We start from the raw sequence: 18,368 nt of genomic DNA on the forward strand, positions 1-18,368 counted from the left end.
AGGGGTAAACTGAGACAAACCAGAGAAATCAAGGGGGTAAACTGATCCACTTACTTTTTACACTCTGAAACTACCATAACAACACATGTTGTAACAGTTAGAGTCCTGACAGCTTGACAACCACACATCCCATAACTAATGTCGGACTAGTGACAGAATCATGGGGATTGGTCAATTGAGCTCTTTTTTTTTCTCAACACAAAGTGACTCAAGAACAAAATAAAATACAACACAAAATGTTTTAATTAACATTCAAATGACAGATAGAACCAGTTATATAGTCTGGGGGTCAGATTGTAGGCCCCGACAATGGTGACCATTTTGATCAAAAGTCCTCTTGTGTGTGGGGGGAGCCGACAAAGTGGAATGTGACTAAAATTGACTTAATTAACCAATAAATAAACAAGCTGACTGAGAGCACATAGCATAACAAAGCAGTGTGGCTACAGGTCATGTTTGATCACGTGAGATTTCTGGCTTGGGGGGCGAGATTCTAGTGTAAATCTTTGTGTGTGGTGCTCACAGTCTCACTCATGGATTTATTATAATACATCCATGGTCTCACTTTACCCCGCAGCATTTGTCTCACTTTACCCCAACACCCCCATTTTAGAAAAAATGACCTCTCTTAGAAATTCAGGCTAATTTTCAGCCAGCATCATCACATGGTTTTATGTGTTGGTAGTTCATCATCATGTATCATAGAAGTTTTTCTACCTGAATCAATTTGCTTTGGCACAACAGTTGATTAAGTTGACAGCAAGAAAATTTACTTTTACATGCAAAAATAACATTTTTGTGAAAAAAACATGCTTTCCACAGCATCATGAGGTCCTCTCCTTCATGACCATGGGGAAATGGAAGGGGCTTGAAAACATAATGGTCACATGACCATAAATATGTTCCGTTTTCTAGATACAGGGGGTGTCTTACATTACCCCACTCTCCCCTACCTTGTAAATACCGTCTGTTTGTAGCTGTTTGAATCTGCTCATGGTTGGACGTCGTCTGAGCTCCTCCAGTCTGTTCCACAGCTTCACTCCACATATTGACATGCAAAAGGTTTTTAAGTCTTTTGGAGATCATTTCATCTTTTGCATGACACTGTATGTATCTGGATATAAAATTCATTCTCTACATTTTTTTCGAATACATTCTAGTTTGGAGGAAAAGAAAAGAAAAAAAAAAGTTATTTAACTCTGAAATCCTGATGTAAGTTGAACTCAATGTGGTGGAAGAACATGATATCATTTATGGCTTCAAAAATTAACATAATGTTTAATTAAGAACATTATGCAAACCAGGTTGAATTCACAATGTCAGATAAACTTCAATTAGTTTTATGTTAAAACTGTTTAATCTGAGAAAGACATTCAGCTACAACAAAACATTTTCTACCAGGAAAAGAAAAGCACTTGAGACTAAAGATACTTTATTGATTCCAAAGGAAATTCTCTTGTAGAAAAATGTAAACATGAGAATTGTTCTTTTCCATGTGGTGAGTATATTTTATAAAAAAAACAAAACAAAAAAACAAATCCTGCTGCTTGTGTTTCCGAGATTTACATAAAAATATCCTTATGACTAAGAATAAAGTTGAATTGAATCTTTTTTTTTGTGTGTTGTGACATTTTCTAAATCTAGAGACTCATTCATTGAATATCTGATCTGTTTTTTTTAGGACTGATGGTGAAACGACAAACATAAAGCATGAGTTTGAATTTGTTTCTGATATGTTTTATTGATTTTGCAAAAAGAAAAAAAAGTCATTATCCAACAACAGAAAAGTATTTACATTTGTTTTCATCCAAACACATATATTTTTTTAGCTGAAATCAGTGACAGTTCAACATGTGACTCATAAACATCAACTTGACTCTGAACAGAGCAGCTGCAGATTCTAATCAGTCGTCAATAACGCATTAGCAGTCGTATTGATCGACAGTGAATCCTGAACGTTTGCTGGTTTTAACTTCTCACATGTGACTTTCAGTCTTTGTTGTACGTGACATTTTAACAGGCATTTCATTTTCTAAACAGAAATCAATCATTTCACTGACAATGGAGATAAAAGCTCAGCGCCATCTACAGTTCAGCTGCTGCTACTGCAGTCTGAACCAACCAGGCAATTCATGTTGTTCAGTAAGCCGGTGCATATTCTCATGTTTCCAGGTCATAGTATTTCAAAGGAGGTTAAATGGAAAGCAACTGGACTTAGTTATTTGTCTAGGAAGACCTTTCACCTTCATCCAAGAGGCTTCATCAGTTCAGTTCATGAAGTTCATGAAGCCTCTTGGATGAAGGTGAAACGTCTTCCTAGACAAATAACTAAGTCCAGTTGCTTTACATTTAACCTCCTTTGAAACATGTTGTTCAGTGTAGAGACGAGACTGTTACACAACAATGAAATATGCAGTTTGTAAAAAAAAAAAAAGCTCTGTCCTCAGAGTTTTTATTAAAATGAATGTTCATGTGTAGAAACAGGTTTGATCACATCTTGTGTTAGTTTGAGTAAAGTGACTCTGTGATCATAGAAAAACACACACACACAAGAAATGAACTCCTCCTGGAGGACAAAAATAAATATATACATTATATACATACACATATTAATGTGTGTGTGCACATATACACATTTACACACACACTGTTCTGACAGAAATCTCATTTGTTGCTCTAGTTTTATTTTAGTGACCAAATGTTTTACCTGTTTTGAACGTGGTCATTTGTGTTGTTTACTAAATAGATTGTGTCCATCCATAAATGGAGGAGATTTGAAGGTTCACTCACCGGTTTCTGCCATAGTAACTGTAGAAACCAGAATATGTTGGCTGCCATTTTGCTTTAGGTTTTACATCATTGCGTTGACACATTGAGAGGGTGTGCTTATTTCCTTTTACTTACTGTGTGTGGTGGTGGGAGTTTTGAACACAAAGACAGAGAGAGAACTAGAAGATCATATATTTTTTTGTTGACCGTCATTTCACTTAACCATCTCACCATTATCATTATTAATTGAAAGGACACGTATGATTTTCCCCTTTTGCTATAACTGCTTGTTGGCTCCTTTAGATTTTTGTTACAATAAACACTTTAAACTGATCATGGACCCTTGGGAGTTTTTGGACGCGTCACAAAAACAGCTTGAAGTTCATCAGCGGCCGAAGTTCGTTGAAAGACGGCCGCAACAGTAACATTATATAACAAATAAACACAGAAATTCAAACCTTTATCACTTCAGTCACTAATTCAGTTGTCCTAAAAGTGAGTTTTTGTTTCTTCATATAAAAACTTTGCCTACAGCTTGTTCGTTTCTCAAACTGTCTCATTATTTTTAATGAATTATCTAATATCTGATATTTCTGATCATATAATTTCATATTTAATGGAAGTGTCACTTTAGTGTTTCAGTAAAGAAGCTTCGCTACGTATACAACCTCCATTTTGCACCAACTGAGTTAACCAGAGGTTCAATCGAGGACCAGATTGATCGCAAGATATTTAACATTCTTGGAAGCAAGTTTCAGTCTTTAACAAGTTCATTATGATAGAATTTATAAAGTAGGAAGCTTGATGTAGGTCCTACTTCGTTACCTGAGCTCCAGGTCCGGTCTCGAAGATGATCCATGAGTCAGAATCAAGTTTCAGGACTACGACTGTTTTAGTTTTGTGCTCGTTTGCTGCAAATTCATTAATGTGTTCAATTCAGTTCAATTAGCGTCGACCTGAGATCAGAAAATCGATACGCCTTAAGGTCCAGTGATATTTATAGTTTGAACATTCCTCGAGTGCGGACTGAATTAGGGAAAAAAGCGTTTAGTTTCACCGCTCCATCAACATGGAACAACCTTTCAGGCTGAACTGAAACTGTCTGAACTTGTATCTTTTAATGTGTTTCGTCACTTCCTAAAGGTCCGACAACAAAAATCAATTGAGCGGTGCCTTTGCTGACCAACCTACCCCAGCTTTTGTTTTAACCTCTACTGTATATTATGGCCCTATTTATTTTATTATAATGTAATATTGTAATGCATTTGTATTTTTATAATGTTGACGACGTGTGCTGCTGCTGCCCTCTTGGCCAGGTCACCCTTGAAAATGAGATCTCGATCTCAACGGGTCTTTTTACCTGGTTAAATAAAAGCTAAAATAATAATAAAAAATCTGGTCGTTCATATAGGGATCATTGATGTCATTTGTATGAAATGTTCTAAATATTCTGTTTTACACCTTTGATGAGAAGCTGATGTGAGTTTCCATTAGTTTTCTGTTGGTGTGGACAAAAAACCCCCACAAATCAAACGTTTTCTTGTTTCTGTAGGCTACTCCAGAGGGGAGGGGTCAGATTCTGCTGCGACGCCCGATGATCGGCCGGCGCTCACGTCAGCGCTCAGGACTCGTCGGCTTCACCTTCACCAGAACCTGCAGAGAAAACAAAGACTCACCTGGTCGGCTCCAACAGGTACAACAAGGCCCCGAAAACCAAAAACCAAGCGTAGAATAGTGACCTCATATATATACACACATCAGTGTTATACATAACAACAGCCCCTAGAATAACTAAGTTACCATGACCATTAGACAAAGCAGGGTAGATTGTTGTTTTATTTATTTTTTTATTAATAACTGTAACTTGAAGGTAAAGCAGGCAGATGTTAACATACAAGTAACGATTTCAGACTGAACTGCTTCTTTTTCTAAAATAACATTATTATTGTAACTCCATTTAAAAATAAAAGTAAATCAGTTGGTAACTTCTCTGTGTTTAGAGAATCTGAAGAGTCTGACGTGGGAGGAACTAGTCGTATTCAACAACAGTTAATCATTCAGTTTAACCAAAAACAAAACCAAGTCATTACTCACAGTCCATTTTTTTACTTCAATCCCATTAACTTCACCTTGATCTCCACAAATCTGCTGCACATCAAACAATCAACATTCACAAACTGTTAAAAGTTAAATCCATTAACTGCAGCTTCTCTTCTGACGTTCCTCGTGAATGATGGACGACAGCAGATCGGTTGATATTGAATTTATTATTTCAATCAGGACAAACAGGGATCAACGGTTTAAGCTGAAGTTCCTATGCAGTAAAATAAAAAGTACAAACACATGACGTAATCTAATCTAATCTAAAGAGGTTTCCTGTATCGGTGAAGAGTCTCTGCAGATGTTCATCATCATTCTGTCTGAATCTCATCAGAAATAAAAGACACGTAAAAGGAGACAGAAGGAAAGCGATACTCCTCTTTAACTTTTCTCCGACGCCTTGTTCACCTCCATCTCCCACTTCTCCAGGAAATCTTGGAGGTTCAGGTTGAAGACGTCGATGCCTTTGGGGGACAGGTGGATGCCGTCGGCCCGGTAAAGGCCCGTGTTCGTGCCACAGCGGACGTTGTCGTGGGTCAGCGAGGTGCCGCCCAGCTCCGAGATGATGTTCTGGATCCTGCGGTTCACCGTGGATCGGATCAGATCGACCTCGTGGGCGTCGGTCGAGTGGCGCCACACCCTTCGAGGAAGGATGTTGGACCACACGAGGACGCACTGCGGGAAGATGCTCCTCATGGACGTCAGGTCCTTCTTGACGCAGGCGAGCAGGTTGGTGGGGCTGTCGGTGCTCAGGTCGTTGCCCCCCAGGTGCATGATGAGGACGTCCGGGTTGGGCCACGTGACTTTGAGCTGGTGCAGCATGGGCAGCAGCTGGGGCCACGTCATGCCCTGGGTGCCTTTCCACCACACCGTCACCTTGCTGGGGTCCATGCCCAGCTGCATACCTACCTCTGGAGACTTGGCTCGAGACTCGGCCCAGTACACCAGCGAATGACCGCATATCCACACATTCCTGGGCTCGCTGCTCACCGGTTTACCTACGGGTTTTAACACAACAATCTGTGAAACACAAATCCTCAAGGACTCTTATCTTCTGCAATTGATGCTGATGCTGAACTATCTCTTGCAGCGGACATCTAAAAAAACTAGGACTCCACTTTTACTACTATTTTAGTCTTTGAGCTGGTTTCACAAAGATCCGTCAGGCTGATTTGTGGGTGTGATTAACCCTAACCCTACAGAGCTGCAAAAGAACTTCACATCAAGCAGATTACCTGTGGGGAAAACCCCTGGATGAAGCTGGACAGCCGTTTGTCCACTAACACGGACATATGGGTAAAACTGAGTGGTGGGTTAAAGCCAGTCGATCTGTATAAAACCAGCCCCAGATTTTTAAACATTACCACGACAATGTTTACCATTTGTTCTGTCCAAAATAAAAAACTAATCTGTGTTCTCTCAAACTCTTTGTGACCGGTTTAAACATTTGTTTCATTCGACTTTCTGTTGTGAAAGAACCGTCTCGTCTGAATCTTTTCACCTCCCTAAACCAATGAATGTAATTAACTGACAATTACTGCGCACACAGACGTCATCATCAGTGTCTGCTGTTACTTTGGACTCAGTGAAACCTACTCGTGTAAAAACAACTGACAGATCATTGATAACGTTCATGGTAAATGCAACTTTCAATCGGTTTAACAATTTCAGTGATTAATAAAGGTTTTTTAAAACAATCTTCTACAAGAGATCAAAACAAAACACCTACCTTCACTGTCATTCTGCAATGTTCAACTTTTCTGTTTCGTTTTAAACTTTATGATGACTTCCAAATAAAACTGGATTCATGATTGAACACCTAACATGACAGTAAATATTTGGATAACACTGAACTTTTCTGTGTCTCCCTAGCTAAACGCTGGGTTTATACCGAATGTACATTTTGCATCTGTCAACACTGGCTGTGCATGGAATTGTAACATGCAAAGAACACTTAGGGCTGCCCCCGACCAAAGATTTTCTTGGTCGACCAGTAGTCGCCATTTATAGCGATTCGTCAACTAATCGACCCCCCCCTCCGTCGGACATGTTCCGCCATAGTCACTCACACACATCACACAGCTAATGAACTTGATTAACGTTAACATTTCTGTGTCAAAACCAGTAGCCGTGTTTCCACTGCAGGAGTTCCTGGTAAAGGGAGCGGGGTAGGAACTTCTCAGTGGCCGTGTCTCCACTGCAGAGTCGGACCCCGCGGCGACGTCATGAGTTTTCATCGCCGCTTAATCATTGTGCGACAGTTTCGACCGTGACGTCACCCAGGCAGGTCACAACATGGATGTATTATTAGGGTCACACAAGCACATGCACAAAAATCACAACAACGGAGAAGGATGGAAGGAGCTGAGGCGGTAGGCGCGTTTCTGGTTCGTGTGTTTGTGCGCATGGCGGTTGATTGTAATCCTGCTAGAGTTTTTTTTTTTTTTTTAACTTTTCACTGCATTGTTTTGTGGCGTGATGGATCCCCAGTGTGTCGAGGTGCGCTGATATTTTCATTTCGCCGCGATGACTCAAACCCCCTCTGAATCTCCTCGGTGCTGTAGACTGCAATCAAATGCCTGCACCTCATCGTCGGTCCATTCGTGTACATCTTCCTGCTGTTTTCTTGTTGTTTACAGCGGTGTCTGCTAGGCTAATGCTCCCCTTCTGCCGGTTGTTTTGGTGCTTCCTGGTAGCATCAGAGCCTGCTCTAGCTTTAGCCAATCAGTGACGGGTTAACCTCAAGCCCCACCCAGGAGCTTTTCAGGGCTGAACAGAGTACCTACCCTGGAGTACGTAGTAGGTAAAAGTTCCTGTAAACGGCCCTGTGGGGGAGGTTCCTGCAGTGGAAACACGCACCAACGGGGCCCCGTAAAGTTACTCCCAAGTTCCTGCAATGGAAACACGCCTAGTGTTGCCAATGGCTTTTTTTTTCCTTTTTTTTGTGCCTGCGGTCGGGTTGACAATTAGCTAATTCTCATGTTTCCGGCCGTGTTGGGTCTGAGATTCAACACGCCGGTCTGATTTTACAGTTATTACAGGCAGTACGCCCGTTTATCACCAATAGGCACAGTAGGAACAGTAGATGAGGAGGGTAAGTGACTGAGCTGAGGCTAAGACGGGTGGGATGGGGGGTCCGCGGCGTGGGTCTCTGACGAGTCTCCAAACCAGAAACGTCTGGAACAACAACGGAAAAAGTCGCTCTTGACAAGAAAAAATAAAATAAAATAAATAGAGAGCTGCCGTGTTGTGTAAAAAAAACAAAAAACCCACGACAACAAAAAAACCTGACAGCTAGAGCGCGTCACAACTTCCTGTATCTGGCCCTTCAAATTAAAAGCCCTATAGCCTTTCATATACTGTTCAGTCATGTTGATTTTGACTTAAATTTGACAAGACACGGCTCCAAATGTTTTTGTTTCTTTTCCTGCGACCAATCGACCAATGAAATCTTGGTCGGCTAATGATGTTTTTTTGGTCGACGAGTGCTTGGTCGACTATTTGGGGGCAGCCCTAAAAGAACACATCAACAAAAACCCTAAAATAATAATTGGTATCATGATATTATATTAATACCCAATTGTTTTGGGTTACAACAAAAATGTTAATAATCAACCGTTTTCCGGTAAACTTTTCTTCTACCTGCTTTGTTCCAGGTTTCTTACAGTCAGAGGTTAATTCAGAGTCCAGTGTTTTGTTTAGAGAAAGGAAATGAAATTCATTCAAAGTCAAAGAATTGTTAACTTTATGCGTATGATGAAATAATGTTTAAGGCACATTTCAGTTAAAGACATGAAGTCAACCCAGTTAATGTGTCCTGAAATGAACATGCCATTGGTCACTGGTTAAGAAATTGCAATGGCATATAAGGCTGGTGGGCAGACTGATTGGGATATGAAGCGTTAATTAAATGGCCCATTGAACTGTAAAAATATATAATCTGATCTTATGTCCTTTGGGACAGTTTCTGTTTTCCATTTCTTTTTCTCGACTCCACACTGGACCTCATCATCTCCACTTCAGTCCAAACCCAAGTTGATGTAAACTGGAGTCATCGGTCCTGTGAACAGTCAGAGGACTGTCGAAGTTACCTGAGCAGCTTATTTAAATGACGACACTCGCTGCGGGACAGAAAATCACGGCAGACTTCAATGCGCAAAAGTGAGGAGTGAGTCGGCCTACTGTCGGTCGTTTTGGGTGATGGAAATGCAGTTGTCTGAACACCGAAAGGAAACTACAGAAGCAAAAGACCTGTGATAAAACATTCCCCCGATCTCTGTAGTTTGATGATATCTGTACAACCAGCTACATACACCGAGTTTTACACTTTCAAATCCAAAATCGTTACGGAAACGCCCCGCTAGGAACCTCTGAGATCTCCAGTCCTTGACGCATGTTCAGGTCTGAGTTTCAGCTTCAGTGGTTAAAATGTTAACATCATTCATTAAGTGGTGAAAAGCTACCAAAACACTGGACTACACTGTACTGTTGCGTGGGTCCTCTTCACTGGTATATAACTGATACTTAGTGGACCGAACGCATCATAAAGAACGAGAAATTTAGCCTGTGCGAGATTCGACATTTAACAAATAACCCACCGACATCGAGGGGTGGGTTGCGTTCGCTAACGTTAGGTATAGAGTTGACCACTTACCGTATTGATGACCGATTACCAGTAAGTTGCAACTGAAATCGCTAAAGCTATCAATATCCGGTGGACATTACAGTCATCTACATTAGCTTCCTGAGCTAATGTGGGCAGACTGAAAGGGAAAGAGAGGTTCCTGAACCAGAAACCTTTGGTTTTACAGTTCACAGTTTTTCGGTTCATGCTATACTTAAGAAAAAGAAGGCAAATTTAGCTTGGACTAGACACTATTTCAATTTATTCGAATTACATTTATGGGAATAATCTACGTGACATTCCGAAATAATATTAAGATTCCCTGTGTAATGTTACATGGAAACAGAGTTTGGCCATTTCGACAGATAATTAATAATAATCAATAATTTGCATCTTACACCACTCAGGTTAAGGATACCTGGCTGTCGGTTTTAAGTATAATCTCTCTTTGTTAGCTCTGGGCTAACAGACGCGTAGTTCAGCTCTGGTAGATGACCTTCAGCAGAAGATCGATGACTCGTATTCTACCAACTATGGGAGCGTGACGCCGGACGGCCCTGGGACACATCGACCTCACCTCTGGGACTCGGCCATGACCTTTGTCAATAACCCGGTATTCAAAGACTTTAACGTAAACTTGATATTTGGTAATTGTCAAATTACTTAACCGAACGAATTCCTGGGAATCAGTGACATCATACCGGAGGTACGCAAAAATAATCAACCCGCAACGACTTGACTGCTGTTTTAGCGGTACAACATCTACCAGTCTATTAACCAGGCACTGCCTGGCTGACAAAGGGGTTCTGATGTTAATCATTAATCAAAACGAGATAAAACTTCTTTCAGTAGAGCAGGACAAGCTTAACTCTATATTGCCATGGTTACAAGCAATCTATATCTTGAGTCACTTTTCTGGATATCTGGAAAATGCACCAACTTCTTCCTCAGTTTGACATAAACAGAATTGAGCAAACTTGACTTACCCTCAACAGCTTTACAAAAACTTACCAGAGGAAAAGCAACATTGAACGACACAAAAAACAAACATTTGGAGAACTGACTTGCTAGCAATAAAGAACCCGCATTAACTCTAAAAAAAAAAAAAAGAAAGCTGAAGGCAGCCCTTCTAACGCTCGGTACTTCCATTTTAGAAATAAGGCCTTGATGTGGAGAGGCTCAGTGAAACACTGTCATGAACATGACTACGTTTCTGGAACAGGGTTCATGGATGAAGTTGGATGTTACAGCTGCTGGGAATTCTGAGAAAACTGAAACTATTTGACACAATCATGTAGTTTGGTTTCCACAATTCACATGTGTATTAACAAAACATGTAGGCTATACCAGAATACCTGAATTTTCTTTATTTTATGCAAGTCCTGACCCTTAAATTCTTAACACCTCACCTGTTGTCTACCTCCCTGATGAGATGTTCAAGCGGCTACTCTAACCTTTTACCACGGGTAGCGAGGTGAAATCTAAGACGTTCTGGGATCATCATACACAGCTGAGGTAATAAACTGTAAACTGGAGCTACACTTCTAGCAAAACACCAGGGCCAGTATCAGGATATCACACCTCAATCATTATTTAGAACAGACTGAAACCAAAATATAATACAAAGTTAAATTCATTCAGTCATACAGTTTTAAAATACTTGTTAAATTAATTCATAGCTTTGATATCCAAACTAGAACTCGGATATTACATCGGCCCAAGAATTTAAATGTTTACCTTATATTACCTAACTAAATATCTTAAAATCTCACCTGACTACATAGTAGTAGCTTGTGTTGGACTCAAACAGGTTTCTTTAAAAGCTAGATACCAGTGGAGTCAAAATATGAAGAGGAAAAAGATGTTACTTTGTGAAGTTGGGACTGTAGTTGGCTTCTTCTCTTGATCGATTCGCTGGGATGAACCACTAAGCTCGGCTAACGTGTGCAGGGGATGGATGGACTGACCTCTGGAGCAGAAGAAACGACTGATCTTTGCATCTCTGTAATGAACTTAAGACGTCGGCTGTAGCTACATCTATGTGCGGACGCTTGATTAACACACCAGGACTTCCACCATGGAGGGTGACTGCAGGTCCGTCATAATAACGCAAACAGGCTGGTGCTGCTATGCAAAACGCAGGAGATGCTGGACAAAATGTACACTAGAAACGTGAAATCAACGACAAACCTTGCTGTGATCTCTATCATATAATGTATAATAAAAAGGAGCATAATAAGATAAAAGACGCCCCCGAACTATGCTGAGCTCCAAATCCGTTCCCACCTTGCCCAAGCAGTGCGATCGAAACGAAAGACGGCATCAACAGACGAGCATAAATCTAGCTTAGACTCCATCACGAGACCTAACTGGGCTAAACCGATCTCGATTATCGTACATAATCCTGCAGTTAAATCTACTGTAGATAACGTCGCGATATTTCTTAACATTTCTACCATAGCCATCTCCGGACATGTGGCCAATCAAGTATCTCTGGGCTGCTCGCAAAAGTCTGGATAAAATAGTTTTCTTTCACAAAGTACCTGTCTCGGTAAAGAAAAAAGAAAACACGTTGTTTATCTTTTGTCTTTAGACCTTAAAGTAATATAAACGGCATGCAGCTGTAAAAGTTAACGTCAACACTTACACCTTAGAAGAGCACGCCGAGAACATAACCTTACTTAATGACAAATTCGAACATTTCCGTTAATTCCGTAATAAAAAAAGACTGTTAATAAAGTTGTATATGTAATTTAACGAGCTTTATACCTGGGGGGATCACTGTGTTGTCCTTGTTCTTATCTCTCTTGCGGGCAATCATCTCCTGGTACTGCTGCTCCCTCTTTTCCATGACCCTCTGGTTGTACAAGTCCAGCTGCAACATGAACACAAACACCTTGTCAAGGCTTAAACCACCGCTGAGGTTTCTACTTCTACGTGTATCTAGATTTCCCAGACTGGGGGCAAAGCAAAAAAAACGACAGGGAGCGTTGTAAAAGGTTTGACAGCAGAAATGATATCTAGGACCTTGAAGGATTAAAACCTGGGTGGACAACCTGGTCAACTAGCTGCTGGAAAGCTACAGGGGACAAAACCCCTTTCTTGGGTCATTTTGCTGGTGAAATTATGTAAATGCAAATATTTAGGTACTACAATGCTATAAATAGTCATACAACTATAAAAAATTTGGCAGAGAGTATCTTGACACATGGGGGGAGGCATGAAAAAAAGATTCTGGGGTTTGTTGCAACTCGATTTTAAGATATCACCCTCAACATCCCAAAAAAGACCAAAAAAAAGTACTGTTCGCCTGACAAATTCTCATGAAAATTATGATTTTTCAGCACTTTATGGAGAATATCTATGCTTAACATGTATATAGAAAACTTCCTTAATTCATAAGCTTCCATTTGAGTCCAACATAGCCTTTCTACTAGCTACTGGAAAGCTACAGGCTGTCTCCAAACAATGCAACACCTATTGTGAAAAACTCCACGTTAACTGGCCTGATCAGAAACCATTCTATTTCTGGTCTCCCCAAAGTGAACAGATAGATAGAGAAGACCGTTGGCCACAGCAAGTGGGGCTTTGGAGATAGAAAGACTATCTTGGACTCAAATGGAAGCTTATGAATTAAGGATGTTTTCTATATACATGTTAGGCTTAGATATTCTCCATAAAGTGCTGAAAAATAATAATTTTCATGAGAATGTCAGGCGAACAGTACTTTTTTGGGATGTTGAGGGTGATATCTTAAAATCGAGTTGCAACAAACCCCAGAATCTTTTTTTCATGCCTCCCCCTATGTGTCAAGATACTCTCTGCCAAATGTTATAGTTGTATGACTATTTATGCCATTGTAGTACCTAAACATTTGCATTTACATCATTTCTCCAGCAGAATGACCCCAGAAAGGGGTTTTGTCCCCTGTAGCTTTCCAGCAGCTAGTTGACCGGGTTGTCCACCCAGGTTTTAATCCTTCAAGTTCCTAGAGATCATTTCTGGTGTCAAACCTTTTACAACGCTCCCCGTCTGTTTTCCAAAAAACTGGGATTTTGCCCCCCTGGGTATAGGTAAGAGCATGTCAACGTTCAAAGCCCCAAATAAATACCTTCTCCTGCTGCTTTGCCTTGATGTCGTCCTCTCCCGTTGCGGTCGAAGGGCTCGAGGCCGACGGCGCCTCGGTGGGTAAACTGAACTGGACCGACTTGACGGGTTTGGCTGGCGGCTGCACTGCCAGAGATTTAACCGTCTCTATGACCTTCAGACATCTGGCCACCGTGGTAGAGATGGCCGACTGGTCGTTAGTCGCGACGCTTGTTGATGTTACCGATGTTGTTGCTGCTGAGAGTGGCGTTACCATGGCGGCTGTGGTCGAGGGCTGCACAGAACAACCGGAGGAGTCGGAGGAGATCGAGGCGATGGAAGTTTGGCCGATGAAGGGGAAGCCCGGCGGAGGGAAGGGCGGCGGGCCGGGGGGACGGCGGGGCGGCGGTCCGGGCGGAGGACCGGGAGGAGACTGTCCGGGGCGGCGCGGGGTAGGAGGGGGCCCGGGAGGAGGCCCGGGGGGAAACCCAAACCTCTGGGGTTGATCTGCTGCTGTAGCTCCCATGGTGGGGGCAGCGGAGGTGTCTTCTACAGGCATCTGGGTTGGTAGTCCGGGAATCTGGGTCGGTAGTCCAGGAATCTGGGTTGGTAGTCCGGGAATCTGGGTTGGTAGTCCTGGCGGCCAGTTGGTTGGAATGGGGGGAAGCTGGTACTGAGTGGGAGGGGGCCCCGGGGGAGGTCTTGGAGACGTGGTGGTGGTGGTAGCGGAGGAACTCCCCATCGCCTTGGTGAAACTGTGCAGCTGCTGTGCCTTCTTCAGCTCCTCCAACTCCTGCTGGTCCAGGAATCCCTCGTACTCGGAGACTTGGGGTTTACGCCGCCCGCCGAGCGACGGCTCCACGCTGGCGGACCGGACGGGCGAGGGCGAGTGGGAGTGGGAGTGGGAGCGGATGCGGTCGGACTCTACTGAACCCGTTCTGCTTGTTCCTGGCTCCTCTTTCATTGACAACAAAGTCTCCCTTTCTACGGACGAGGACTTGGGGCTGTAGATCTTCTCCTGCGCTCGGCTGGCCAGCTTGGACACGTCGCCCGTGCTCAACTTCAGGCCGATCGTACGGAGGAGACTCTGAATCTTGTCGTACGGTTCGGGTGCCTTCTTTGCTTCCTCGCTTGTTGTCGTTCTCTCCACCGAGCACCGTTTGGGGCTCAGCTGCTTCTTCTTTTCCCCTTCTAACGCTCGACTGCTGCTGCTGCTGGGTTGCTCTTGAGCCATTCCCACAATCCGAGAGAATCCGCCGCCGCCGCTGTCTCGGAGCGCCCGCTCGTGAGGCAGCAAGTCGTCGTGAACGCGAACAGGAACAGGAACGGGAACGGGAACAGGAACGGGTTCGGACTTCTTCTCGGCGACCACCTTCTTACTGAGCATGTCCAGGAAGCGGTCCAGCGGTGGTTTCTCCCCGGGAGGAGAGCGGCTCGAGGCTGCAGGTCGATTCAGTTTGGGCGAAGGGCTTCTGGGAGGCGGGTCTGAAGGCGACGGCGGTCTGAAAGAAGCTTGGGAGGACGAGGCGGCGGCGGTATGCGTCGCGGACGGCTGAGCGGAAGCAGCCGACTGTGCAGAAGACGACGACAAGGGGCCGTGAGGGTCTGGGGCCTCGCCCGGTTTGACGGAGCGGTACGGGTCGTTGCCGTACGGTCGGTCCGCGTACGCTGGGTCGTAGTAGCGGTCGTCGTAGGGCGGCTCGTCGTAAACATCGTAACGGTCGGTGTAACGGTTGCTGCTGGTGGTTGTCGACGAGGGCGGGGCAGCGTAGGGAGAGGGTTCGCCGTAGACACGACTTTCAAAGGCTTGCTCGGCGCCGTACGGACGGTCGCCGTACGGACGCTCGGCGTAGGGAGGACGGCTGGCGTACGGCGCCGCGTAATGGTCGCCGTACCGCCGATCCTGGTAGGGGCTGTACGACCGGTCGTAATACGGATCGTCGTAGGGCTGCGGAGGACGATGGTGGTACTCGGGGCCTTCGGGTCGTTTCTTCAGGATGGACCGGACCGGCTTGTACTCGGTGAGCGGCACGGCGATGCGGCCGTGGTCGTAGTCGATGCAGGTCCTCTGTCCGGGGTCGAGTCCTCTGGGGTCGATGTCCACCAGCGACTTCTTGTAGGCGATCATCTCGTTCAGCTCCTCCAGCTCACGCTTCTTCCTCGCCAGCTCGTCATCCACGACCACGCCGCCGCCGCCGCCGCTGCCGCCGCGCCGGGGCGGAGGAGGGCTGACGTCCCTCCTCCTCTTGTGACCGTCGTCTCTGTCGATGCTGATCTTGCTCCTCTTCCTCGCGGCGGCCCGGTCTTTGCTCCTCTCTCTGCTGCGGCTTCGACTGCGGCTCCTGCTCTTGCTGCGGCTTCGGCTGCGGCTTCGACTCTTCGAGCGACTCCTGCTGCGCCGGTGCGACCTCTCCCGACTGTGCTTGTGCCTGCTGCTGACGCTTTTCCGGTCACGGTCGGCGCTAGAGCTGCGCCTCCTCTTGATGATGCGTCCGAACTGGTCTCTGGGAGGACTCTTGCTCCTGCTTTTACTCCGACTCCTACCTCTGCTCCTGCTGCCGCTCCTACTCCTGCTCCTGCTGCGGCTGCGGCCATACCGGCGCCGAGCGGCACTGTAATCCCGCCTGCCGATGCCGCTCTTACTGTCCTGAGCTCGGAGGTTTTTCACCACCACCTTCATCTTGTCTGTCTCTGGTTTGTTAGATTCCTTCCTGAAATGTCGAAAGAATAAAAGATATATCTATCTAGACTCATTGTATCAACAGTATCGTCAATGAGACAGTGACAAATCAATAATAAGAAATGACTCACTCTGCGTCTTCTGCAGCTTTTGTCAGCTTGATGGTCAACTACCAAAGGAAAAGACGAAAGTTGTTAGAAGAACTGTCACCTCTCCTCAGCCACGATTAGGGGTGGGAATCGATAAGAGTTTAGCGATTCCGATTCCATTATTGATACGATTCCACAACAAAGCGTGTGTTGTTTGGTTCAGAAGCGCAATTTGCAAAGTAAGTCAGAGGAATTGATCCAACTGAGCTCAGGTCTGGAAAACAACCAGATCTCGATTCCCATCCCTAGTCACGATGCTTTCACATTTTATAAACACACCGAACTGGTAAATTCACTAAAACATTGTGACTCTAACGGTGCATTCACTGAATATGAATATTTTGAACTTGCAATGTGCCAAATCTGTCATCTACGCTGCTGGCACAAATTTGAATGTATATTTGAAGAGTTCATTTGCAAAAGCAGATAACTTTGAGATGTAACAAAACAGACATATCTCAAAAAAATAAAGTTTTATTGAAAACAACACTATGCAAAGAATAATTACAAAGCCTCAGCTCATTTTTTTCAAAATGGCACTTATCTGCTTTTGCAAATGAACTCTTCATTTGCATCTTTGCATTGACATTGCATGTAATCTCGTGACCCTGGATCTTGAAAAATTTGCTTTGTGTCGACGAAAGAAAGAAAGAACAACTTTGGGGCAAATATTTTGCACATAAATGTCAACATGCCAAAAAATGTGGATTCCAGTTATTTCATGTAGAGCACACACAGAAGAGAGGGAATGAACAAAACGAGAAGAAGAGCTAGCTGTTTGTCGTGTTATGACCAGTCGTCCTCACCTTTCCTTTGCTTGCTCCGACTCCGACAAGTTTCCGAACCGGGAGGAAAACGCTCTCGGTGTAACGTTTGATCCTAATGGCCTGGTTTCCCCCCTCCGCCGTCTCATGCTTGGAGAAACAACAACATTTTTCATGCTTTTATTCTGAAATTTCATCATCCTGGACTGAAACGCTGAATCACTCACTCACTTACTCACTGACGGCTAGAAAATCTACTTGGACTTAAAGGTTGAATATGTAGAATTACCAGAACAACAGACCGTTGCAAGGTAAAACGGGCCGTTGCTAGGGACTCCGCTCTGATCAGAGGACAGCAGAGGAGGAGAACTATGCAGGATATTTACCTTATGTTTCATTTTTACCGTCATTAACAGCATAATACAGGGATGCAAACGGGTCAGGACCAAAAAAGAGAGAGGAATTGTCTGGCGGGGGGGGTATTGAGTGCATATGGACATAGTTTTCAGAAGGCCAACATTTCTATATTAAAAGTACTTTTTAATAATAATAATAATAATAAGTTTATTTGAAAACAGGGACAGTGCACATTAATAACATCACTGTAAATGCGCCAGAATTAGCCAAGAGGCTATTTTTCATCTGTAGTCCCCAATTAAAAAAATTTAAAATCAAAAAATTCCTTTGCAATATTTCAGTTTTGGAGATACTGAATTTTAGGTCTTCACTGAATGTTAGTCATAATTATTACTATTAAAATAAACTGAATAAATAAAGACATGGGATGTTTCATTCAGTGTGTAATGGACATATAGGCCTATATAATGTGTTAGTTTCACTTCACACAATTGAACACATTCTACATCGTGGAGGCGACGTCTTTCCACTCAGGGCTTCCTTCACCTCTGACACAGCAACGTAGGGAACCGTGCATGTCCGCGGCGCACAGCTCCATGGACATGCACGGGGGGAAAAAATGGCGTCGCCGTCGCACCGACTGCACGCGGCTACGCACTGCTTTGGATAATGAGCGCGCACGTCGTGTCTACATTGGAGGTCGGCTGTTATCAGTATAATCAGAGACCATGAATGAGTTCGCCTCAGTTTCACGTGATTGTCACTGTCAGCCTGTTAGAAAAACATTTTACTGACCCCAGCTGAGACGCTGAGACCCCCCCCCCCCTCCCGAAAACAAA

General features: G+C 43.9%; 1 protein-coding gene across 1 annotated transcript in view; it reads right to left on the reverse strand.

The window, feature by feature from the left end:
- Positions 1 to 4,639: 4,639 nt before the first annotated feature.
- Positions 4,640 to 18,368, reverse strand: part of LOC146972907 (uncharacterized) — a 41,460-nt gene continuing 27,731 nt past the window's right edge. Inside the window, 5 exon segments of the mRNA XM_085799130.1 lie at positions 4,640 to 5,867; positions 12,263 to 12,368; positions 13,605 to 16,290; positions 16,391 to 16,428; positions 17,215 to 17,322. Of these exon segments, the coding sequence (XP_085655256.1) occupies positions 5,251 to 5,867; positions 12,263 to 12,368; positions 13,605 to 16,290; positions 16,391 to 16,428; positions 17,215 to 17,322 (3,555 nt within the window). The 3' untranslated portion in view covers positions 4,640 to 5,250.

Source organism: Trachurus japonicus, chromosome 15 (assembly GCF_045865225.1).
Source record: "Trachurus japonicus isolate A0001 chromosome 15, Traja_1.0".
Classification (NCBI taxonomy): domain Eukaryota; kingdom Metazoa; phylum Chordata; class Actinopteri; order Carangiformes; family Carangidae; genus Trachurus; species Trachurus japonicus.